At 48.6% G+C, this 26,117-nt stretch overlaps 1 protein-coding gene across 2 annotated transcripts in view; it reads right to left on the reverse strand.

Moving 5' to 3' along the window:
* The window catches only part of STKLD1 (serine/threonine kinase like domain containing 1), a 392,522-nt gene that overhangs the window by 114,544 nt on the left and 251,861 nt on the right, over positions 1-26,117 (reverse strand). For both annotated transcript variants that reach the window (XM_078646124.1, XM_078646123.1), the window contains exon 16: positions 25,789-25,917. In XM_078646124.1, coding sequence (XP_078502250.1) covers positions 25,789-25,917 — 129 coding nt within the window. The remainder of the gene's footprint in view (positions 1-25,788; positions 25,918-26,117) is intronic.

Consider the following 26,117-nt stretch of genomic DNA (forward strand, 5'->3'; position numbering starts at 1 on the left):
TAAATCAAAATGATATGCAACATAACGTCCCAGATTGGCATGATGCCCTGCCTTCATGAGCTTCGTTAAAAAGCATAAATGGTGGCTGGGAATGTGGGCGCACACAACTTAATCAGTATGTGAAGTAGATTTACAGTTCAGTCTGTACAACAAGAGTCCATATCCCATTTGGTGCTCTGGAGGAGGGGGAGCCACCCTATCTTCCCTTACCGGAGGAAATCCAAACAGAATTGTAATGTACTCTGAGCACACAAAAAGTGTAGGCGTCGAGGCTTCAACAGTTCATTATTCCAATATTCAGTTCCTCCATTATACTTGGACATCCACTTGCAAACACATGTTTCGTCTATACACTGTAGGCGTAACAGCAGACTTCATCAGGGCTAGATACGTGTGTGTTACGCTTCGTCCTATAATGCAAGTGAGCAAAGTCTGTACAATGCATGTATTCCAATTGTCAGGAGCAAGAATATGTGTTGTGAAGACGGAGGTTCCACCGAGTAACAGGTGTACACCATAGACCTGTTACTCAACAGGACCACCGTCTTCACAAATTTCAACCAGCATCACACGCAGGCCCCCAACCACTAAAGCAGACCTCTGGACACTCAAAGAGCAAACATATTCTTGCTCCTGAAATGAATATTGGAAAAAAGAACTGTTGATACCTCGATGCCTTCCTGAGCTAGCCAGGGAGCTATTCTAGCCTAAAGGCCATTGCATTGGCAGTTTAAAGGCAGCACAGCTGTAAGCTCTGAACATGTATTAAGATGTTATAAACTGCCCCCTTTCTCCCATGCTGACGAATGAGGAGGTGGCGTTTTTCCTTTTCTATCATGGGATCTACACTGACAATCTTCAACACCGCTCCAAAAAAATAGAGCAGCTATTGAAATATGACATACAGTGGTCCCTACAGTGTTCACAGTGAAGCTTGGCCCACTTGGGTGTCTGTTCAGGAGTTGGTGTCTTGCAAACATATACAGTGATCTCCAAGTTGTTGTCCACAAAGTCCAAAACGAGGATACTGTAATAGGGGCACAGTGTTAATCACTTGTCTCCTCTGACCAGTGAGCAACACATTTTCCATAGAGGATTATGCTTTTTGAGAGTAAGCTGCTGTGCAATTTGTTAGCTTTTTTGTAAGAGGCTACTGTGTAAAATGCAATCCAGCAAGATACAGACTGCTTGGACTCATCAGTACGACTGTAAGGATGGACAGAGCCCTATTCACATTACAAATGTGAACAGATCGTCCTGATGATAATAGGCCGCACTCCTCCTACACAAATCCTCCTGCTCCTTCCAACTTATCAGCCTCCGGAAGAGCCAGTGGATGTGGTAAGCATCATAGATGGGAGGACTGGGGACCATACAGCATGTGGAGAGGATGCTCTTCTGGAGTCAGGTGGGTCAACTTTACATATGGGCAGCCATGATGGACTAGGGACTGGAAGGAGAGGGAACATTGTGGAAGGATTCACCCTCCCTCTTTCCTTTCAGGAAGTGACATTTGCCTCACCTTAACCCACACTTACACAGGTGACAGAAATAGGAAACAGCAGGTGGGTCAGAGACAGCACCAGCCAGGTTCCCCAACAAGGGCTGATCAACATGGCGAAATTGTCTTCATGACATCTCCATGCCATGAGTGAATAGTGACACCTGCAGTAGTTAGGTATTTGACTTTTGACTTTATCTTTTCCTTTGGCACTCTCTGCAACATTTCAGGACTTCTGCTATTCCACCAGTTCTTGACTGACTTGTCAAAGATTTGGTAGTCCTGATAATGTTGATTATGGAAACAATAGTTCTTGCACCTGTATTCACTTTTGTCCTGATGGTCTTACAACACCTACTTCTTGCTTCTCAGTGTCTCAGTCCATCTATTTATTTCTTTATTATCTATCCTATGTTTCGGGGCAATTTTGAATATTTTCTTTTTTCACCCACTAGGTTGCATTTTTTTTTTTAACTCCAGCACTTCTTTCTTTGGCCCTTCTAGTGCACTAGAGATACCTTGTGTAGGTGTCTTTCTTCAGGTGGACACTTGCCTCTACTATAGTAATAGACAAACTTAATGCATCACGTTGTCTAAATGGAATTGTATGGACTTTATTGATGGGTGGTTCGGAAGTTGTTTCCTAGCTTTTCCTAATGGTCTCCTATAGTTGTCTTGGACTCTTTGGTGCTGAGATGCGTGATTCCAGAAGGGCCACTGAATGTGCCGATGATTGTAGTACAATTCTGACAGCCTAAAATGAAGTATCAAAATCTTCTTAAGCAGACCCATGGCTTGTAGGTCATCAGCCACTGGCCACACCTCAGCAGCTGCCTACCTGCCTTCACACCACTGCCCGCCTTAGCCACTTCTTTTCTTCCCCCATCTTTACCACTACCCGCCAACACCCACCACAGACACTACTTATCTGCTCCCTCACACGCCCTTACCCCACCAATCACTGCCTGTCTTACCGTCCTATCATGATTCTCCCTCCAAACAATGCCCACCCCATACCTCTGCTCACACATCATTCAGTCTCTAAATGCCCCTGCCATATCATTCTGCCTATTTGGTCATTAGCATGGGATCTGAAAGGCTGCTGCATTTGAAGGGCAAATTCATGATTTCTTGTTTTGTATATAAATTAGGAGTTTTCAGTTGCTGTCAGGATGACAAGTGCATCAAAATGCAAGAGCCATGCTGTAGCAAATCTGCAATGTTTGCAGTGGCACAGATTACATTGTTGGACACCAGTAGGCATTCATTTAAACCTTTCTTTTATCTCTGGGGAAATTATGTGAAATCTCCATATAGCATCCCATATACATCTATCATACCTCGTCATCGTGTGGTGGACAAAATGTCTTGGTGTTGAAGCTTCAATGTTGATCTTCACAGAGATCAGACAGGGCTTTGGCATTATAAGCTGCAACATTAGACCCCTCAAATTCTTCATAGCTGTGAAAGATAATGAGCAAATGCCCCTCTTCCACAGCACTGTGTTCTGGGGAGAACTGAAGATGATATATATGCAGGGTGGTGGTTTCCTATCACAGAGAAGAGCCTGTGCTGAGTAAGCTCCAGCAATTTGTCTTTGTGAGACAGGGAATACCTGGTTAGCTGTTATTCGACCTTGGCATGCGCTTTGTGCGCTTCAGGACCTGAGCTGCTGCTCGATTTTAAACTTACCTCGATTTTTATTTCTTTTTTTTTTCTTTGCATTTTCCCCTGGTCTTAATTGCGCCTGGCCCTCACTTGCACTCTAACTTTTGGGAACCTCACCGCTGTTGGGCGGGTCCGCTTCCCGGCGTAATTCTTCCAAGTAGCGCCATTTTGGAAGTACTTGGTGCCGCTTTTCGGCGCTAGCAGGTAGGCTGCACGCTCTAGTCGTCAGAAGGACGCTAGGCGTGTACATAAGTGAGTCATGCTGACGCGCAGCGGTCACGCGCAGCGGGGACGCCTGATTGACGCCGGAGTTACGCCAGAGTTCAGCCCGTCTGCGCCCGTCCGCGCTGAGGACGGGCTGCAGGAAGGGCTGGACCCTGCGACTCCTGATCTGTCCGTTTCGTCTTCTAGCGGGGATTTATTTCGCATCTTGGTGTCCCTTAGCCCCCCTGTGCTCCTGTGCCACCATCGGCTCCCCCCGGAGGTCCTATGTCTGGCGCGGGTTTGCCCCTCGTGTAAAACTTCTCTTAATTTTTCTTCACAGGCCGCTAGGAAGTCTGGTCTCCCTCCCTCTGGTCCGCCCACTTCTCAATCTAAACAGGGCTTTCTGATCAATGCGCGGTCCCTGATCAAACATAATATAGATTTCCACGACTTTGTAAGTACGAGACAACCTGATTGGGTCTTTGTCACTGAGACTTGGGCCTCGGAGTCTTCTGGTCACGACCTCCTGTTGGCTATTCCAGAAGGATATGCCTTTCAGAGGTTGGACAGAGTGCGACGCAGAGGAGGTGGACTGGCTATCCTTTTCAAGTCCACACTCTCCTGCACTATAAAATCCCTATCGGTCCCCTCAGACCCATTTGAGGCCCTATACTTTTGCATTGTGAATGCCCCCTCGAGCTCCTTTACTGGAATTCTTTTATACAGACCCCCAGGATCCAGAACTAACTTCTGCCCTGAGCTCTTTAGAATCTTGGAACCATATTTTGGTAGATCTCATTTTACCATCCTGGGTGACACTAATTTCCATCTAGAGGATCGGGCATCTAAGGACACATCCTCCCTAGTTAACCCCTTGGAAGCATGTGACTTTGTCCAAAGAGTGCTCCATCCGACCCACAAGGCTGGTCACATCCTGGATGGAATATTCTCTAATGATTCTAGACTAACGGTCGGCGTACCTGTGCCGATAGTTTGGTCTGATCATTTAGCTGTTCCACTGTCCTTGGATATTTCTTGTTCAGAGGGCAATTTGGGTACTAACAAGAAATGTCTTAAAAGAAGCTTTAGGAACTTTACGAATGAGGCCCTGGCCCCTTTTATTCAAAGCACGAATATTACATCCCAGCGGATGGTGGATGAAACGGCCCAAGAACTCGCTGACTCCATCACTAAAGCAGCTGATGAGTTAGCTCCCGCCTCACTTAAACATGTGGCACGACATAAGCCGACAGCCCCCTGGTTCACGGAAGAACTGAGACTCCTCAGACAAAAATGCAGAAGGAAGGAACGATGTTGGCGCAAATCTTGGGATCCCAGAGATCGAGAAGTCTATAAGGGCCTGTTACGAGATTATAAATACAGAGTCATTAAGGAGAAACAGGATTATTTCACCAACTTAACCTGTTCTCTCACTTCATCTAAAGAGCTTTTTAAGATCGTTGACTCCTTATGCTCACTCCAGTTGCCCGACCCTGTGGTTGTTTCACAAGAGCTATGCAACAACATCTCAGATTTCTTCTATAAAAAAATAGATGACATCTATTTGGCTCTTCAATCACAGAGGAACTCTCTTAGTGAGGAGGACTCTTCTCGAGTTAAACATCTGGAATCCTGGGAGGCGGCTGCTCCCCAAGTCTTGAATCAATTTCCTATGCTCTCCTTGGAGGGTCTCAATCTCCTACTAGACAAAACAAAATCTGCTTCTCCTTTGGACCCGGTTCCTCTGAGAATACTAAAGAATTGTAGGGATATTATTCTTCCTCCACTGTTGAAAATAATGAATGGAGCTTTGGAGCAAGGTATTTTCCCAGTGGCATGGAAGAGGGCCATTGTAAAACCCCTCCTTAAAAAGCCCACCCTTGACCCTGGTCTACTGAAGAACTTTAGGCCCATTTCTCTTTTGCCGGCCCCTGCTAAGATGTTGGAGGCCCATCTGAATTGTCATCTCTCCAACTTCCTGGACGCCTCAGGGTTCTTGGATGGGTCCCAACATGGCTTTAGAAAGCTGCACAGCACGGAGTCTGCTCTGACTAAGGTCGCAGATAACATCCGTCGGAAAGTCGATCTGGGGCAGACTACCGTGCTAGTTCTTCTGGACCTTACAGCAGCTTTTGATACCCTGTCTCCCTGTACTTTAACATCTAGGTTAAGGGAGGCAGGGGTAGCAGGACCGGCCCTGAGTCTCCTGAACTCCTTTTTACATCAGCGAGAGCAGCGAGTGATGCTTGGGGATCACCTCTCCCCTGTCAAGTCGTTGCAATGCGGGGTGCCACAGGGGTCGGCATTGAGTCCGACCCTGTTTAATATCTATGTGGCCCCCCTTGCAAGACTAGTAAGATCTCAGGGGATGGAGGTAGTGTCGTATGCCGACGACACGCAGATTATGGTGTCCCTGACCCACTCTGTGAATGCCACCGCGTCCAACTTTAAGTCCTGTATGCAACTTGTTGCAGACTGGATGATTCTCAACTCGTTAAAGTTGAACGGTGACAAAACGGAGGTCTTGGTCTTCGGCAAAGACCGGGGAATGTGGTCAGGTGAGTGGTGGCCTTCTTCTTTAGGCATCTGCCCCACTCCCACACAATCTGCTAGGAACCTAGGCGTCATTTTTGACACCCGGCTCTCCATGGAACTTCAGGTCAATAGGACAGTGGCCACCTGTTGGGGGGTCATTAGGATTCTGAAAAGAATTACTCACTATCTTTCCCCACAGGCACGTAAACAGGTTGTGATCGCCCTTGTTGGCTCAAGGCTTGATTATTGTAATTCACTCTATGCCGGGGCCAACAAGGGCCTTCTACAACGCCTACAGGTTGTACAAAACGCCGCGGCGCGTTTTGTTCTGTCCCTCCCGTGGCGGTCTTCTGCGACCTTGGCAAGGAAGAATCTCCATTGGTTGCCTGTCTCTTCCAGAGTTTCGTTTAAACTTCTCTGCCTTACTTACAGCGCCTTGAGGGCAGGCCCGAATGATGCCTTGGGATCCTTGCTATTTAGGTATGTCCCAAACAGATGTCTCCGCTCTTTAGAGCTTAATCAACTGGTAGTCCCACGCGCTAGGATGGCGAGATGGGGGAGCAAGGCCTTCTCCATTCTTGCACCACAACTATGGAACACTCTTCCCCTGGAGATCAAATTACAGCCTTCACTTGATCTCTTCAGGAAAGCTTTGAAAACTTGGTGCTTCATTAAAGCCTATCAGTGAGCTCTTGTTTCTGGTTGCTGTCAGCTAGTTTCTGAGTTAGGCGCCTTGACGCCCACTGGGCATAGCTGCGCGTAGACAAATCACATTTCATTCATTCATTCACTGTATTGTGGCCAGGGTAGCAACAGAGTCCAACATTGGTTCTATGAAGCCTGGGAATAAAGGCTTTAGAGGCACAGCAGATGCCTAAGAGACATCAAATAAATATTAAACCCCAGTTTTACTAGTTTGTCAAACAGCAGGATAGCGCCATATTTACAGAAATATGGCACTCGATATGTCACTCTCCTCCCCTCTCCCTGACGCCGGCGCAGAAATGTGCATCAGTGCGCCACGGACACACCTTTGCACCACAGTGCAAGGGTGTCTCCGTGAGTCAAGCATAGGTTTAGTACTGGGAGGATACCCTTCCAGTACAAAATACTATTCTTAGCCTAACTTTAAACCTTTTCCCACTTTGTATGTGTGCTGTGCAGTGCAGCACACGTACAAAGTCAGAAAAGGATGGCGAAATAAAGGCATTTCTCCTTCATAGCGCCTATCTACAATGGGTACTATTTTCTGATGCTAAACCTTGTCTACTTTTTTAGAAAAATGGTCTTAGTGTCAGAAACCTTGGGTGGTTGCAGGGGAACGCCTATGCACCACCCTTGGTATGCCCTCTTGACGCGATGTAATGCAAAGCAGTGCTATGCGCTGCTTTTTGTTACTTTCAAGTGATTTTACAGCATAAAACACGTTTTACGCTGGAAAGTAAATAGGTGGAAAGAGATTTACCTTAGTTTTGTGTCATTTTTTGGGAAGTGGACACAGCGTAAAATCTTAGTAAATAGACCCCTTTAGATTCTTCATGGTTCCCCTATTTAATAGGCCCTGAAAAAGTGAGGATGTCACATTGACAAGATTCTGGATGGGGACCTTATCAGAGAACATCACCCCATGATGATTCAGGGCTGTGTCCATTCTAGAAGAGTGATTTGCATTAGATTTAGGCAGAGGTAGCCTTTCTCTTAGAGGATACTAGATGTGTGGTCATCATCCAGCATTGATCATCTAGGTCACTCATGTGGGTGAGAAGGATTCTGAAAAACTAAAGCTGTGGTCAAAAGTGACTTTCTTCTAACATCATCTTCTTCTCGGGAATGAACAATTAGAATGTTTCTTACTTAACTTTCAAGGAGAAGCTGAAGGCCAACTTTAATTTGATGTCCCAAACAGCATATCCCTCAACAGCATGTGTCAATGTGACATTGTTTTTGCCTGATGGAGAGGCAGAGCATCTCAATGTCAAGTAACTTGGTGTCGAAGGCATCAACGTTAATGTTTACACCACTCAGAAGGGGCTCAGCATCTTTGCCATCAATAGGTTCGACAATATACTTCTTGAAGGCCATCGCGAATGGCAGATATTCTATTCCATCATCATTTTTCTGCGCCCTCCCAGGATGTAAGAAGTGGCCTCAGATATAGGTAATGGTGGAGCCATTCGCTCACCTAGTCTTTCTTCTCGACTGGGATACAAGCAGGAGAATATGAAGGGCCTATTCTAGGATATTCGATAACTCTGACTCAGAATCATTCTTCGGCTTTTAATGTCCTGGGCATTTTTGGGCACATTTGACCATGCAGTACTATGATAAGGGAATCAAAGAATAGCGAGGGCATCAGTATCATTCTGTGATTTTTTTTTCATGTGAAAGACACATGCACAGACAGTGAAGTGTCATGTTTGCACTACATTAACGAGCAACTCAGCAATTTCTTCCTATTTTTTAAAGTTATAATCAGCTATAAATTAAACTGCATTTTTTGGCTCAGCCATGCATTTTGGTAAGATGTATTTTGGTAAGGGGGTCAAAGAAATAACATGGCATACATATCATTCTGAGACTGTGAAAGACTTTAGATACCCTGGAAAGAAACTGATGGAAGAAATGAATGCCCGCACTGCATAATGAATTAATATTTTTATTATTAAAGAGAAACTCTGCAGTTGTTTTCTATTTTTTAAGTCACAGGGGGCTATACATGAGGCTGCATCTATTTGCTCAGCCATGCATTTTGGTAGGAAGTTTGCTTTGATGTTCTCACACTTTAGCCTCTTTGACCAAAACAGATTAAGTTGTAGGAAACTGGAACTTTTTAACCTAAGGTCACCATAAACACAGAAGACTGTACCAATAGATTACCATTATTTTAAAGACCACACCATTGCCATTTTGCACATATCATCAAAGGATTTTGACACAGGGAACATCTGAACGAGGTATAGTATAGGAAGACCTGGAAAAATCCAATGAAGCAAATCCATACTGAGCAAAGGTAACACTGGATCTGAAAGGAACAATCATGAAAATATCCAAAAGACTGAGGTGTGACATGATGAAGCAAGTTAAAGGTCTCTGTACCATTAGATGCCACAGAATAGAAACCTCTTGTAGGACGCATGAGTTGTTACAATAGGAATCTCTGTTTGTATTCACCTGAGAAGATTCTGCACCAAGCAGTGGATTATGGTCTGACAAACAAACCTTAACCAAAAAAAGCAGGCTCGACAACAGGATTTCATATTGGAAGAGGAATGTTGTCCTTTTTCCAGATAGCAATATCATTAAGAAACTGGTCAGACAGGATAGTTGTGTTAAAATATGTTATCATGGCTATTTATTTGGCACTTTCTATACATCCTGTGAGGCCTAGAGTGGTGTTCTGGATGGTCTAGAGCATTATTTACTTTGTGCATTATTCTCCTGTTGAGTTTGTGAAGCACTCCAATTTTCATCTGGTTTCTTCTGCATCCTTCTGACTGTATAGTCAAAATTGTGTTTGTATTACTTTTTCCTATAAGGGATGTGCTGATTGTGGTTTGTGACGATTGGCAGCATAGTGGGTGCACGGTGGACTATTGTCACTGACCATTATCTTGAGGGTTACAGAAGAAAAGTGTGAGTAGACACAACTGTGAATGCATGTGCTTGCCTTATTCTGAATGGGCAGTGTCCTATGTAGAAATGGCTGTAGCGGTGCTTCAGGGTCTTTAGATTGAGAAACTGATGAACAACTCAAGGGAGACACTGTTAAACCACATAACATAACATGGAGTCTATCCAAGAGCGATAGAAAAGCAAGCCAATGAAGGCACTGTTACACTGTTAGGAATATCAGCAAAGATTGGTTAGCACAGTTCCTTTCCCCAGGCAAGCAGGGTTTAGACCCTGCTTTAAATTCAGACGAGGTCAAAATGGGTGAGAAAGGAGGACAGGAACATGGAAGCTAGGCTAGTATATTCTCTCAGGTTGTTTACAAGGCTTCTGGAGCCTTATAGGTAAGTTATGTTATGTTATAATATTTGTAGAGAAGATATCAGGAGATTGGGCATTCAAAATTCAGTGGGAAATACACAGAGTTTTAAAATGGATTCGTTTCTCCACTGGGAGCCAATGAAGTCTATCGATGAACTCCGAAGTGGGACAGGTCCTGGGGAGACCAAAAAGTAGCTGGGCAGCTGCGTTCTGTATCCTTTGGAGGAGCTGTATCTCTGCTCTGTTAGCCCATAGATACAGAGAGCTACCATAGTCCAGCCTAGATAATACAGTGGCCTGGATAATAACCTGGCGGGTAGTAGCATCAAAGAAATGTAGCAAGGGTTTGAGACCGCAGAGGAGCCCAAAACAGACTCCTGCAACTGCCTTAGTTTGAGGCTGGAAGGTTAGTGCTGTATCCATCCATACGCCCATTTTTTTTTTTTTATAAATCTTTTTATTAAAACATAAGTCACACATAAAAAACAAATAGGAAAATCTCAGGGAAACCAAGACATTACAATACTATCGGTACGAAAGAAAAATCAGAATTACATGTTCCACCTTAAAATCTCAGGGGTCAATGGTATCGGGCACATCCTCATCAGGACTGGGCACAGGGGGGGCGCAGATGTCACCCCTGTAACTGTTCCATGCTTCCCAGATCTTCCCCCACTTACGAGAGCACCCTCTGGCCACATATACCGACTTTTCCCGCACCATGCACCAGTCCAGGTCCTCCGCCTACTTGGTGACCCCGGGCGTCTGACTAGCGCCCCAGAGCTGAGCAATGTTACGTTTGGCAACCATATTCGCCAATGTCAAGCATTGTTTCTGGGACACATTCAAATCAGAAGCTCCCAAACATTCAGCAGACAAAGCCGAGCCTCGGGCCTCATCTCAATGCCCAACACCTGGCTCAGCTCCACATGTATGGCCGACCAAAATTCCTGCACTCGCTCACAATGCCACAAGATATGCATTAGGGTACCATCTTCCACACACCCCCTCCGACACGCACCACTATCAGCACGTCCCATCCGAACCAGGCGCGGTCCCGTAATATAGGATCTATGCAGGAGTTTCAACTGAACCAACCTCAGCCGCATCTGAATCGCTACCACCTTGGGAGAGGCCACCGCTTCTGTCCAGTCCTCATCGTCTAATTCCAATCCATCTTCACACCACTGGGCCCTGATCTTCCGCAGTGGATCCTCTGAATGATTCACCAGCTTGCGATATATCAGTGAAATCGTTTTTTCAGGGATGTGACCATCTAATACTCGGTCCTCCAGAGGCAAAGCCTCCGGAAGAACCGTTCCCTTAGGGACATGTGTGACCAACACGTGCCTCACCTGTAGGTATCGAAAGTATTCGTTCTGGCGCAATTGGTACTGGGCCACTAAGGCCTCAAACGTGTGAACTGCGCCCTTTCTCCAAATGTCCCCAACCCTCACAATATCAATTAAGTCCCACTTGTCAAAGCCCTTCGACTTCCACATACTGCCCAACTTCTCCGAATTCAATAAAGGGGTGGCTAGTGTAAGCCTACCCTCCCACCCCAAACATTTGTTAGCAATATGCCAGACGCGCACCGCATGAGCAGTGGGACCCGTCAGTGGGAATCTACTCGGCCTGGAGTACAAAGCCCTCTCCAACGAACCACCAGGCGCCTGACCCCGATCCATTGGGTATCCAGGGTCGCCAGGGATCCCATACACTATGTTATTCACTGCAGCCAGCTGAGAGGCCCAATAGTATTTACAAATGTCCGGGAGCCTGATACCACCATCGTACCAAGGAAGGGTCAACTTGCTGTAGGCAATCCGAACACTGCCCCCCCCCCAGAGAAGCCGTCTCTGGAGGGCCTCTATCTCCTTGAAATAAGCCACCGGCACCAGATCCATCGAATTCTGCAACGCATATAAAAACTGAGGAAGCGCCATTATTTTAAACAAGACCGCCCTCCCAAGCAGAGAGAGCGGAAGGGACCTCCAACGCTCCACATCTGCCCTGCACCTAGTCAATGGAGCGACCAAGTTCCATTCATACCGCAGCTGCGGGTCTAGCGTCACGTATATACCTAGTTACCGAAACCCAACTTTTTCTAACCGCACCGGACAAGACCGCAGAATCACCGGGGGATCCCCTGCCACTACAAACATCACCGACTTATCCCAATTAATGACCAGTCCAGAATACCTGCTAAAAATGCCTAAGACATTTAGGAAGACTCCGAATGACTCCCTAGGTCTAGTGAGGTATAACAAGACATCATCAGCTTAGAGTGAAATCTTGTCTTCCCATTCCGACGCCCAACGCAAACCCCGAATCGATCTATCCCAACGCACCCACGCGGCAAGTGGCTCCATCGCAAGCGCAAACAGCAGGGGAGACAGCGGACATCCCTGTCTCGTCCCCCTCCCGAGCTGGAAATCGCGGGACTTGTAGTTATTGACTACTATTCTGGCTAAAGGCTTGGAGTACAATAAGCGAACCCATCCAATAAATCCACTGCCGAACCCCAGCTTCCCCAAGACCGCAAACAAATACTGCCATTCCACCCGATCAAAAGCCATCGACGCATCCAAAGAGACCAACACCGTCTGTTCATGTATCTTCGAGGCGCCTCCCAGGACCCCCTGCAGCCGACGCAGATTCAACGGCGTATTCCTATGTGGCATAAACCCGGACTGATCTGGGTGAATCAAAGTCGTGATCACCTTAACAAGTCTAGTCGTCAAGAGCTTCGCAAGGATCTTAGGCTCCTCGTTCAACAGCGATATAGGCCTGTACGAAGAGCACTGCGTCTTAGGTTTGCCCTCCTTATATAAAACCACTACGTTAGCAATACGCTGATCGTACGGGAGCTCTCCCACCTCCCTACTCTCTAGAAACATAGCACGTACGTATGGAGCCAACTTGTTAGCATTTAACTTGTACAATTCAATGGGAATTCCATTCGGACCAGTCGCCTTACCCGATTCAACCTGCCTAATCGCTTGGGCCACTTCGTCATCCGCGAACGCGGAGTCAAGGTAATCCCTATGGTCCTCCGACAGACAAGGCATGACTATGTCTCTAATCAGTTCACCATTTTCCCCCTCCGAGTAGGTACTCCCCGCTTTGTACACCGCCTGATAATAATCGGCGAACTCATCTACTATCTCCTGCAGGTCTGTCAATAGATGAGACGACTTATCTTCTAACTCCGACACCAACATCGAGGTCCGATCCCCTCTCTCAAGCCAAGCTATCAATTTACCGGCTTTATCCCCGTGTTCATATATTTTACTCTGCACGGCCGCCTGACTAGCCACCGCCTTATTGCGTACTAACACACGATATTCCTCCTCACGAAGGCGCAACTGATGCAGGTCCTCTGGAGCCCTCGACTCATTGAACTTCTCCTCCAAGCTCAGAATTTCTGCCTCCATCCGGACCACATCCGCCGGCGCCCTCTTCTTCTTCCCGGCCACCAGGGACAACACTTCCCCTCTCGCCACTGTCTTGTATGCCTCCCACAGTGTCTGCGCCGATTCTATGGAGCCGATTCAGAAAAGGGGGTGGTGATGAACAGAGTATCTGAATTAAGCAGACCACTTTTACCCAGTCCAAAGATCAGGGCTTGATCCATCACCGTTATTTAGCTCACTGCCCCATCCCAGCTCAGAACCTGGCTATATGCAAATTAGTCTGTCCCTGGCCCAGTGCATCATGGGAACAGGGCAGACCAAACTACCAAGCCAATTCTTCACCAGAAAGGAGACAAGCTACCGGGGACCGGTTTCTGGCATTTCAGCCTCGTCGGCCCGGCTTGCTTGAATCCTGATGGAGCAGTGAGCAAGGGACTCATGTCTGAGTATACCCTGCCACACCTATAGTGGCCAAAAACGATTCAGAAAAGGGGGTGGTGATGAACAGAGTGTCTGAATTAAGCAGACCACTCTTACCCAGTCCAAAGATCAGGGCTTGATCCATCACCGTTATTTAGCTCACTGCCCCATCCCATTCTACGGAGCCAGCATTCTCTTGAAAATAACTATCGGACATACGAAGGACATCTTTTCTGATAGCCGGGTCTTTCAATTGCCACGCGCTGATAGGAGCTACCCTGCCAGCCGGCGGCAAATCCAATCGGATGACTAGCCATAACGGAGAATGATCAGAAATACCCCTCCCGAGGTAACGCGCCTCACAAATCTTAGGTGTCATCACTGCGGGGATTAACGCGTAATCCAACCGAGAAAGACTACCATGAGCCGCGGATACATGAGAATAATGAGTAGTCGTCGGGTGACATGCACGCCATCCATCAACAAAACCCAGCGACGCCAGGAAGTCCTGCAGCCACCGCTGTGATGGGCGGAGCACTCGAGGAGGGCAGCGATCTAATTCCCCATCCAGCACAGAGTTAAAATCTCCACCAATCACCTGGTCCCCCAGAGGAAGAGAAAGAAAAACATTCCCCAGATCTCGATAAGTTTCAGCCTGCAGGCCCAGTGGCAGATACACCGACAACAAAGTCACATTATGGCCCCCAACCAATCCCGAGACCCCAACGTATCTCCCCCTCTGGTGTTTTGCACCGACAGTGGAAAGGAGTTCTTGACCAAGATTCCCATGAAATTCCCATGAAAGCCTGCATGTACCACCAACTTATAGCCACCTCTGTGGAGAGCCAGACATTTATTTCCAACCAAGTGCGTCTCCTGGAGAAGCACTATGTCCGGGCCATGTCTCCTAACGAGCTAGTTCACCATCCCTCTCTTGATCTTATCCCCTAGGCCATTGATATTCCAACTCAGTACCCTCATCCTGGACCCCCGGGAACTACGTGTCTCCGCACCTGTACAATTCAAAATACAATAGCATGGTGATTCCTGAGATCAAACAACATAAAAGAAAAAAGAAGAAACACACTCTCATCAACACACCCAATCCCCCTCCCCCCGCCCTGCACCCCTGCACTCGGCCATCGCCAAACCCCAACTCGCAGTGTGCCTGTCGCCATTCACACAAACTAACCCCAATCTAAATATAGTTTTGAGGAGGAGTCCAGTATCCCGGATCCCCACCGTCCCGCCATATCCAACACTGGTAGCAAAGTCAATCAGGAGATTATGCACTCAACTGTATCCCCCTCCGCCCCCCGAAATTCCACACCCTCACTGCCCCAAATAGTGTCACTGGTCTTCCGTCTCTTCCGCCTCCTTGCCATCTCTCTCCTGAGACTCCGTCGGTAGTCCATCGACCCAGTCCGACGCCGCCTCCGGAGTATCAAAAAACCAAGTCTTTCCTTGCACCTCCACTCGAAGCTTAGCTGGATACATCAGGGCATACTTATACCCCTTTACTCGCAGCCGTTGTTTAACTCCTAGAAAACTCTGCCGCAGCTTCTGCACCTATTGAGTGAAATCAGGATAAAAGTTCAGAGATGAGTTCTCAAATTGCAGAGGTCCTTTCAACCTTGAGGCCTGGAGGATAACATCTCTGTCCCTAAAATTAAGGACCCTACGGTCTGGTTGCCATCGCTAGGACCAAGCTAGCCCCAAGAGCGCAATCCCTCCGTCTTCGCTCAGCAGAATGTAGTCAGCCACCAGGCCACCACCTCAAGGACATTGTATTCGTACACTACCGTCCAGTGCACCAGGTGGGGATGTTTTCATCGGGGGGGGATACCCCTAGGAAGAAGGCACCCACAGTCTCTCATCCGCGACCGGAAGTCAAAACGGGGGTCCGGGCCGGCCACTTCCGGTCGATCAATCCGATGTTGTTCAACTTGGGGCCGGGCCACTTCCCATCCAAGACCCCGGTCCGCCTCCGGCTCAGGCCACGATCTCTCAGTCACCCCAACTTCACTCCCCGTCGTCAGATTTGACCGCGGAAAGTCTCATTCGGTGCCTCTGCCAATCAGTCATCCAGATCCGTGTCGAAAGATCAGGATATGTTACAGGATATTCCCAGCGGTTGCGGGGATCTCGGGAGCCCCGAGCTCATGCTGCCATCTTGGACGCGCGCCAAGCTCCTCCCCACGGCCAGGTTTTTAACCATCTGGTTAGGTGTAGGCAGGGAGCCTAGGATGGAGGGCCACCAAAACTCGCTCCACAAATGAGTGTTTTTTCCCACCAGCAAGATTTCCGATTTGCTGGCTTTCGGTTGGAGAGAGTTGGATGTCATCCTGTCTGTAATTGCTGTTAAATCCTCTTTAAATTTAGGTGAGTCCCGCGCAGGGTTATTGGATAGCGCGATCACTAACTGTGTATCATCCACATAGGAGACCACAGTCAGGCCCCTATCCTTAGCCACCGCTGCCAGGGGTCGAATGTAGACATTGAATAGAGTCAGGCTTAAAGCAGAGCCCTGCGGGACCCCTTGTCGCACACTGTGCGTCTGGGAGCAGAATGGAGGGGCGATCAGTCGAAAAGATCTCTCCGAGAAAAACGAGAACCACCCTAAGGCAGGGCCAACAGATGCCAATGTCCTCCAAGTACTGCAAAAGAATCTGGTGGTACACCATATCAAATCCAGACGCTTAAGTTCAGTGGGTTCAAAGCAGAGGTTTGTCCCGAATCCAGTGCGAGCCGCAGGTGTTCCGTGACCGCCAGAAGGGCAGATTCCCTGCTGTGTCATGGAAGGAAACCGTTCTGAGAGGGATCCTGTAGGGCAGGGGTACTCAAAGTACGGCCCGCGGGCCAGTAGCGGCCCGGCAAGCCTTCAGTGGCGGCCCGCGGAGCTTTAGACATCGCACCTGTGTGTGGTTTTTTTTTATCTTCAGCAAACACCTCGGGGAGCAGCAGTGCGAGTCAGAGACACTGCTCTGTGGGGGCCCGGGCGATTCCAGCCACAGTCAAGAGTGGAGCTGCAGGGGCGCTAAGAGGTGAACAAAGCCTCATTAACAAACAAATGGTCGTTTAAAGACCTGTTAAGTTACTTGGCTGGGGTGCCCAGGAGGCTGTGTCAGCCAGGCCGACGCACAGGGGAGAGGGGGTGGGAGGGGAAGGACAGCAGGAACTGAGAGCATGGTGAGGTGGGAGGGCAGAGCAGAGCAGGGAGTGAGAGCCAGGTGAGGGAGGTGGAGGGCAGAGCAGGAACTGAGAGCCGGGTGAGGGAGGTGGAGGGCAGAGCAGGGAGTGAGAGCCGGGTGAGGGAGGTGGAGGGCAGAGCAGGGAGTGAGAGCCGGGTGAGGGAGGTGGAGGGCAGAGCAGGGAGTGAGAGCCCGGGTGAGGAAGGTGGAGGGCAGCAGGGAGTGAGAGCCTGGGTGAGGGAGGTGGAGGGCAGAGCAGGAACTGAGAGCCGGGTGAGGTGGGAGGGCAGAGCAGGGAGTGAGAGCCGGGTGAGGGAGGTGGAGGGCAGAGCAGGGAGTGAGAGTCGGGTGAGGGAGGTGGAGGGCAGAGCAGGGAGTGAGAGCCGGGTGAGGGAGGTGGAGGGCAGAGCAGGGAGTGAGAGCCGGGTGAGGGAGGTGGAGTGAGAGCCGGGTGAGGGAGGTGGAGGGCAGAGCAGGGAGTGAGAGCCCGGGTGAGGAAGGTGGTGGGCAGCAGGGAGTGAGAGCCGGGTGAGGGAGGTGGAGGGCAGCAGGGAGTGAGAGCCGGGTGAGGTGACAGAGGGCAGCAGGGAGTTAGAGCCGGGTGAGGGAGGTGGAGGGCAGAGCAGGAACTGAGAGCTGGGTGAGGTGGGAGGGCAGAGCAGGGAGTGAGAGACGGGTGAGGGAGGTGGAGGGCAGCAGGGAGTGAGAGCCCGGGTGAGGGAGGTGGAGGGCAGAGCAGGGAGTGAGAGCCCGGGTGAGGGAGGTGGAGGGCAGAGCAGGGAGTGAGAGCCCGGGTGAGGGAGGTGGAGGGCAGAGTAGGGAGTGAGAGCCCGGAGGTGGAAGGCAGAGCAGGGAGTGAGAGCCCGGGTGAGGGAGGTGGAGGGCAGAGCAGGCCGGGTGACGGAGGTGGAGGGCAGAGCAGGGAGTGAGAGCCCGGGTGAGGGAGGTGGAGGGCAGAGCAGGGAGTGAGAGCCGGGTGAGGGAGGTGGAGGGCAGCAGGGAGTGAGAGCCCGGGTGAGGGAGGTGGAGGGCAGAGCAGGGAGTGAGAGCCCGGGTGAGGGAGGTGGAGGGCAGAGCAGGGAGTGAGAGCCCGGGTGAGGGAGGTGGAGGGCAGAGTAGGGAGTGAGAACCCGGGTGAGGGAGGTGGAAGGCAGAGCAGGGAGTGAGAGCCCGGGTGAGGGAGGTGGAGGGCAGAGCAGGCCGGGTGACAGAGGTGGAGGGCAGAGCAGGGAGTGAGAGCCCGGGTGAGGGAGGTGGAGGGCAGAGCACGGAGTGAGAGCCCATGGGTGAGGGAGGTGGAGGGCAGCAGGGAGTGAGAGCCCTGTGAGGTGGGAGGGCAAAGCAGGGAGTGAGAGCCCTGTGAGGTGGGAGGGCAGAGCAGGGAGTGAGAGCCCGGGTGAAGGAGGTGGAGGGCAGAGCAGGGAGTGAGAGCTGGGTGAGGGAGGTGGAGGGCAGAGCAGGGAGTGAGAGCCGGGTGAGGGAGGTGAAGGGCAGAGCAGGGAGTGAGAGCCCGGGTGAGGGAGGTGGAGGGCAGCAGGGAGTGAGAGCCGGGTGAGGTGACAGAGGGCAGCAGGGAGTTAGAGCCGGGTGAGGTGACAGAGGGCAGCAGGGAGTGAGAGCTGGGTGAGGTGGGAGGGCAGAGCAGGGAGTGAGAGCTGGGTGAGGTGAGACAGATAGAGATAGAGACAAATAAAGACAGGGACAGACGGAGCTAGATAGGGTCAGAGACAGGGACAGCCAGAGACAGATAGAGGCAGAGACAGACCGCGATAGAGACAGACAATGATAGAGACGGACAGCGATAAAGACAGACAGCGATAGAGACAGACATGGAGAGACAGAGGGAGACAGAGGGAGAGACGGAGACAGACATAGGAAGGGATGGAGACAGACTGAGAGAGACAGACAGAGGGAGACAGACAGAGGAAGAGAGGGAGACAGACAGAGGGAAATAGACAGAGGGATGGAGACAGACAGAGGGAGGGAGGCAGAGGGAGACAGACAGAGGGAGACAGAGGGAGAGAGGGAGACAGGCAGAGGGTGGGAGACAGATAGACAGAGGGAGACGAAGGGAGGGAGACAGACAGAGGGAAGGATGGAGGGAGGGAGACAGAGGGAGAGAGTGAGGGAGACAGGGAGGCAGAGGGACAGAGGGAGACAGACAGAGGGAGATAGACAGAGGGAGGGAGACAGAGGGAGAGATGGAGGGAGACAGACGGAGACACAGACAGACAGAGGGAGACAGACAGAGGGAGGGAGACAGAAAGAGGGAGACAGACGGAGGGAGGGAGACAGACAGACAGAGGGAGAGAGACAGACAGACAGAGGGAGGTAGACAGAAAGACAGAGTGAGACAGACAGAGGAAGGGAGACAGACGGAGGGAGGGAGAAAGAGGGAGAGAGGGAGGGAGACAGAGGGAGACAGACAGAGGGAGACTGAGACAGACAGATGGACAGAGACAGACAGACAGACGGAGGGAGACGGACAGACAGAGGGAGGGAGACAGACAGACAGAGGGAGGGAGACAGAAAGACAGAGGGAGACAGACAGAGGGAGGGAGGGAGACAGACAGAGGGAGGTAGACAAAGACAGAGTGAGACAGACAGAGGGAGGGAGAGAGACAGAGGGAGGGAGGGAGACAGAGGGAGGAAGGGAGGGAGGGAGGGAGGGAGACAAACAGAGGGAGGGAGGGAGACAGAGGGAGATGGACAGTGGGACACAGATAGAGGGAGACAGATGGAGGGAGACGGAGAGAGGGAAGGAAAGAGAGGGAGGGAGGGAGACAGAGAGAGAAAGAGAGGTAAGACAGAGAGAGATAGAGGCAGAGAGACAGAGGGTAACAGAGAGGGAAGGCGGGAGCGATAGAGAGAGATAGAAGGAGGGAGATAGAGGGAGGGAGAGTTAGGGAGAGAGACAGAGAGAAAGAGAGATGTGTGTGTATGCTGGTCTGTTGGCTCAGTGGATGAACGCGTCAGTTGCAGGGGCCTGTGTTTAACTTCATGGTCACAGTTTTTTTCTTTCTAGCTCCTTCCCCCTCCCCCACTGACCCCGCCTCCACCGGTGCGGCCCTCGGCCACAAACCACACTGTAAATTTGGCCCCCGAGAGAAAGTTTGTGAGTACCCATGCTGTAGGGTATTAGCATCAATATAGTTGGTGAGGATAAGTGACTATAAAAGGCCAGATCAGGCACTGTGTTGGTGCCTGGCAACATCTCCCAGTTGGTGTGGCTTAGTTTGTTTCCATCAGTTTGTCACTCAGCATTTGTGATCCCTCGCCATTTGTTATTGTTAATTTTTCAGTTTCTCATCTCGCCGACAAATGGTTCTGAGATGATCCTAGGCTGCTGTTGTCACCATTCCGAACCAGAGTCTCCGGTTTCTTTTCCTTTCTCCCATTTTCCCCCTGGTTCCTAACCAACGTATTATTCACTGCCTCGGTCGGAATAAGCGGAGGAGTGGAATTGTCAGCTATATTCCTTTTGGGGAATTAGTTATTTTATTATCCTTAAATCCTGATATAAACCACCATGGCTATTAATGTGGAGTTTATCGAGTAGCAGCAGGTGAGCAACTCATAGGAGGCAGCATCAAACCATCACATAGTTTTTTGTTGAGTATATCCAGGAGGGGGATATGACCAGTCACCTCATCCTTGAACTTACCTGTGGGTTCGTAAGAAGACCGATCAGGCCCCGTATTTAACACATGGAGCCCACTCAGGGGCTCACTGTACAACCCCGAAACATCGCTAGAGCAATCAGAAATGCTATACAAGTCAATGCACTATGATGGTGGTGCAGTGTGGGAATGTATATGGGAGATAGGGATTTGGTTTAGGAAGAGAGAACTTGAGAGTGGAGGAGACAGTTGTTGGGCAAAGGGACAGGGGTTTTGGTCGTAGGCTCTTTCCAGGCCCTACTAAGACCAAACAATGAAGGCACCACATGAAGATGCTCGTAGCCTCTCCGCTGCTGCCTTGACACACCAGCTGGATATTCTGGGAGGAGAGGTTAAGTGGCAGCCTATTGGGGAGGATGGTGGGGTGGGTAGCAACCGTGTTAAAATGGTGCCACAGAGAAAGAGAACCTGAGAGGAAAGCGAGGAGCAGAGGTAGAGGCCATGGGCACTTGGCAAAAGCAGAGCAGCCATGATTGGTCAGGCACGGCCTTCACAGTGCATTGAAAATTTTAGGAGATTTGAATTATGTTCAGGCTAGAGACTCCAATACTAACCCCAGCCCTTCCCATTCCAGTCAATTGAGAACTGTACTAAACACCAGACTCTAAAGAGACTGTTCAGTGGGAAAAAGGATAAAGGATTTCGCGAGAGAAGAAACACTCAGCGTCTCCGAGACAGCAGACCTCTGCAGTACACACTGGTGAAAGGCGTATGACAATGAACCCTCTGTCTGCAGTAGAAGTGCCTGGAACCTCTGTATTACTGTACAATCAGTCTGAATATATTTGCATTAAGCAAAAATTAATTATGAGGGCGTAGTAACTGACTGCACGCAGGTAGAAGAGTTTCAGGAGGATTGTAACAGCCAAGGTTTGTTGATAGCCAGTCCTGCCACCAACCCCTTCAGTCTTCACTCAAACAAGAGTGCACTCCAGAGCACCTGTGACCAATATCGAAACCAACCCCACTCCTGTGATTTTGCATCGCCTGTTTGGTGACGTCGACTGTGTAGCAGAGAACGTCTAGGGATGACTGCAGTTTATTGATGGCTGGACCAGATCTTTGGCACCCCCACCCCCGGTGACAGATATTTCTACATGTCCCAGCATCCAGTGTCTCTGGGCAAGGTAATCAAAACCTGCCTGTTCAACTCTGATTCAGTGATACCAAAGACCTCTACTATGAAAGAATAGAAACCAAATCCAACCCTTATTCAAGTTAAAAGGGAGATCAGAAGTTCATTAGTATTCAGCCCCACCAGGAGCACCCAGCAAGGCGCTCAGCCCTTCTCCAACTGTCTGCTTCATACACCAACATTCTAAGTGACATCAACTCAAGAGTGTTCTACAGATGGAGGAGTGGAAAGCATGTAAAACATAATAAACAGGATACTACAGAGGGTTTGTCAGTAGAGCTTGCTTACCAGTATGTGGAAGCGGAGAGACTGGTACTAGCCACCAGATGGCCAAGATTTCATTTAGGACCCGAATGGGAAGATCAGGCCCCTGTAGAATATACATCAGGTGCCATAATGACTCAGTGAGAGCACAGGTAACCATTAGAATAAGATGGTGGAAAGGTATGCTAAGAGTTTCAGGAAGAAAAACCTAAGCTGCCCTGGATGGATGCCTGGAACACTAATGGTGCAAACCAGTTGATCGTAGTAGAGAACCCATTAACTACTGTTGACAAGCAAAGTGCAATTATTTGACTGGTGTTTAAAATACTACCAGTTCTTACTGGTCCAGATGTTCAGCGTGGTCCTGGTCTTCCAACCATTCCCCAAATGTGATGCTCTGTATTCTCCCATGGTGCCATTCTTCTTTGCCTCCCCACCCACCATTGGCACATGTGCCACAATCTCCAAAGACGGCTAATAGGGGGCTAGTATTGTAGAGTTCAAGAAATTTAGGTGGATTCTCCTGATACCACTAGTGTAATACAATCTCAGGCGCTCCTGACAAGAAAGATGCACTAGAACTATATAGTGCATGCCTCTAGCATTCTAAATAGTGCTTATTTGAGCTTTAACATTTCCAAGCACCAAAACATTACCAATGAAATCCATCTGGCATGAAACAGTTCCATCTTGTTGCTTTTCATCACAACCATTGAATCAAATATTGTGACTAAAAAGCAATAAACTGACGCTCTTGAGCATGGGAAACATTTCCTACAAACATACATTGATGAAAAAAAAGCTCTGAATGTGTCATCTCTTCTCGGTGAAGAACACATTGGAAGGTGCAGATGGGGCTTTTCCCCAGTGTCCTTTACTTCCATGCAACCCTTCCGGACAGGTGGATGACCGCTCTAATGATAGCTTTCTACAGACCCATTGAGTAAGTAGGCTGTTTTGTATACTAATTTGATGACGGCATTGATAGAGTAGTAACCATCCATCTTACCAGCAGTGGTAGAGGAGGTAACAAGGGTGCTGTATAGGCAGTATTTAATGTATTTTGCAATACTGTACACCTGCCTGCTTGTTAAAATATATGAGGATTGAGGCTACTTTAAGGAAAAATGGACAAAGGTCATGGTCAAAATGTTGAGAACAATTGAGATGAGAACTGAAGAAAATAAGAATTGAGTGCTCTCACAAGAGCCTCAAAAATGTTCTCTTGGTACAGAAAAGAAGGGATTCATCAAACTCCGCTTCAATCAAATATTTATAGCCTCTGAAATATGATGAATCAAAGACTGACAAACAACATATGGTACCAGAGAGGCTTTAGATGAAATAGAAAGGAATAGCATCAGGACCACTGTTCACATCACTAGCAGCAACGATAGTACAGATGTGTGCTTCTTTTACAGGTGTGCGCTTCTTTTACAAGTGTGTGCTTCTTTTGCTCCCACCTATCCTCCTTCTCATGCACTGAAAGAGTCTACCATGGCAAGTACTAGCACCAGTTTGATAAAGATGTATTTCTCTAACCCTTTGAAGCATGCTGAAAGCAAATTGAGAGTACAGCAGAAGGTTTTCAGGATTATAAGTACAGAAGCTCCAGTCCTAGGTACTGTATTTCCAATTAACCAATTTTGGATTCTGTAAGAAGCAAACATTGAACCCAAATATGAGGGTTTGGGCCAAAGGCCTATAAACCGCTTTTGGAGGTTTCACTGTGGAAGCCCGATCAGACCCAGGATGCTTAGATCCTGTTTAGTGGATTTCAAGGCAGTAGCCTTGAAGTACCATTTGAACTGGGACTTGTTTGAATAGTCATCTTGTACTGCAAGATCACAAGTCTTATAACTTTGGTTATTCAGAGAGGTATTCATAAGTGCACATGTCCAAAAGTTAATCCTCATGCAGGTGGAGAAGACGCTCCTTGAATGGGGCTAGTGCCAAATCTGTATTACCTAGTGGTGACAGCTTCCATTTTGCTATGAATTCTGATTCTCCTTTTGTACTGGGGGGCTTGATGACTCTAATTCCTCTGTGACCTAAGATGGATTCCTGCGTAGAAGATGCAGGACCTCACTGGATGAATAAACAAAGTGGAATCCACTCAGAGTGATAGTGATCCCTAGAGTGATGGGGAACACACAGTGTTGTTTAAATGCCCCTCACACACCAACAGGCCCCTTGGTGTCATGCTTCATCATCGGGGCCTTCGCACCCCTCTACGGGATGCGGCGTGCTACGACTCGCTAATACGCAGGAGCACTTCATCGGAGCCGCGTTGAGGGAAGGCAGGCGATTAGCTGTTGCAGTAACCGTTGTTTCTGATTAAAAAGGAAGGATTCCCCAATATACGCTTAGGCTCATGAAGTCCTGTAGTTGGGAACTCTAAGTTCTTACGCCAATTGGGCGCAACGACATTCACTAACATAAAAACATTGTTAGGAACATTACACATTGTGGTAAAAATTAATTTTTAAAACACTTTTACATTTTACATGTGAGTAAGGGGAGGGTAAGTGCATTAACCCTTGTCCTGAAGAAGGGGGCTGTGACCTCCGAAACATGTTGACATCTTGATACAGTGGTCTGGATACCCTAATATGTATCTATTCAAACCACGCCCTGCACTTGTTTTTTAATAATACCAGCCGGGGATTTAAATAAAGTGTATTTTTTTCTCCCACGTGCCAGGTATTTTTTAACCTTTCACTTTTTGTTCACCTCACCTCACTCACACTTTTGTAATATACACACACCCCCAAACATAGTCCACTTCAAGTGCTCCTGCGTATTCGCGAGTCGTAGCACGCCGCATCCCGTAGAGGGGTGCGAAGGCCCCGATGATGAAGCATGACACCAAGGGGCCTGTTGGTGTGTGAGGGGCATTTAAACAACACTGTGTGTTCCCCATCACTCTAGGGATCACTATCACTCTGAGTGGATTCCACTTTGTTTATTCATATGACCCGAGAGACTGAATCCACTGACTCTCTCTCTCCCCCTCTTGTTATAATTTGGACCTCACTGGATGCCAGTTCCCCAAATATGAAGGACTTGTGCCGATGAGCATCTAAGAACTGCTTACCACATCTGATGCCACTTGAGGCAAATGTTGGAAAGGCATGCATGGGAGAGCAAGACAAGTTACTATTCTCTTATCAAATCACACTTTTAAAAAACATGAAAAACTCACTGCTTCCAGAAAGTGGAGATGCTACAAGAAAAAAAAACACCCAAAAGAGGAAAGGACTGAAGAAGTAGAGCGCTCCATCTTGTTTTATAGGCACCTCATAGATATTCCAGGAGTAGCGGTTAGACTCACACAGACCAAGGAACACTCGCACATGAAAGATCCAAAGGTTCTGCCTGCCTGGGGGATAAGCCAAGCAGCCAGTTACAGGGAATTTGCAACAAGTTGGGAAGGAGGGAGAGTAGTATGACTATAGATATTTGATCTTATCTGTTGGGCGGTTGGGTGATTTTAAGAGAGAGGGCATCTAACCAACCAAACAAATAAAGAAAATGAAGCTAAACACAAAAATTCAAGAAATAAAACAAATGTACCTAGTCATGCCCTTACTAAATGATATCTAGAAACTAGGCAAAGTGCATGGCTGTCAACTATAGTTCCTGGAGTGGTTGACTAAGCTATGCCTGTAAGATCTACAGAATATACAAAGAGTTCATGTGGGTAACATTAGATGAAACTGAGCTCACTATACAAACCTGTTTTTATAAAAGGAATAATCAAGAAACTTATAATTCCTATTACCTGAGGTCCTGAACAGGCTTGCAAGGGCCAGGCATGCATTCTTCACCAGGATTGGTCTTTCTGGGTGCTTCTTGACAGCTTGCAAAAGAACAAGAGTGACTTCCTCGTGCTGATCTCCAGCAAAGCATTCTGAAACACAGGGCAAGAAGGTTATGTTTGTTAAAATGTAGTATGTGTATTTTTTAAATTTTTGTATTTCTTTCTAAAGTTTTATACAGCATGAACATGACCCTAGAGGGTATCAAAGCTCTTTACAAATGGTTAGGCAAGAAGAAATTGCTAGAACAAACATATCACTAACAGTACACAAAGTCACCAAGGTAAAGGCC

The sequence above is a fragment of the Lissotriton helveticus genome, chromosome 5_1 (assembly GCF_964261635.1).
Source record: "Lissotriton helveticus chromosome 5_1, aLisHel1.1, whole genome shotgun sequence".
NCBI lineage: Eukaryota > Metazoa > Chordata > Amphibia > Caudata > Salamandridae > Lissotriton > Lissotriton helveticus.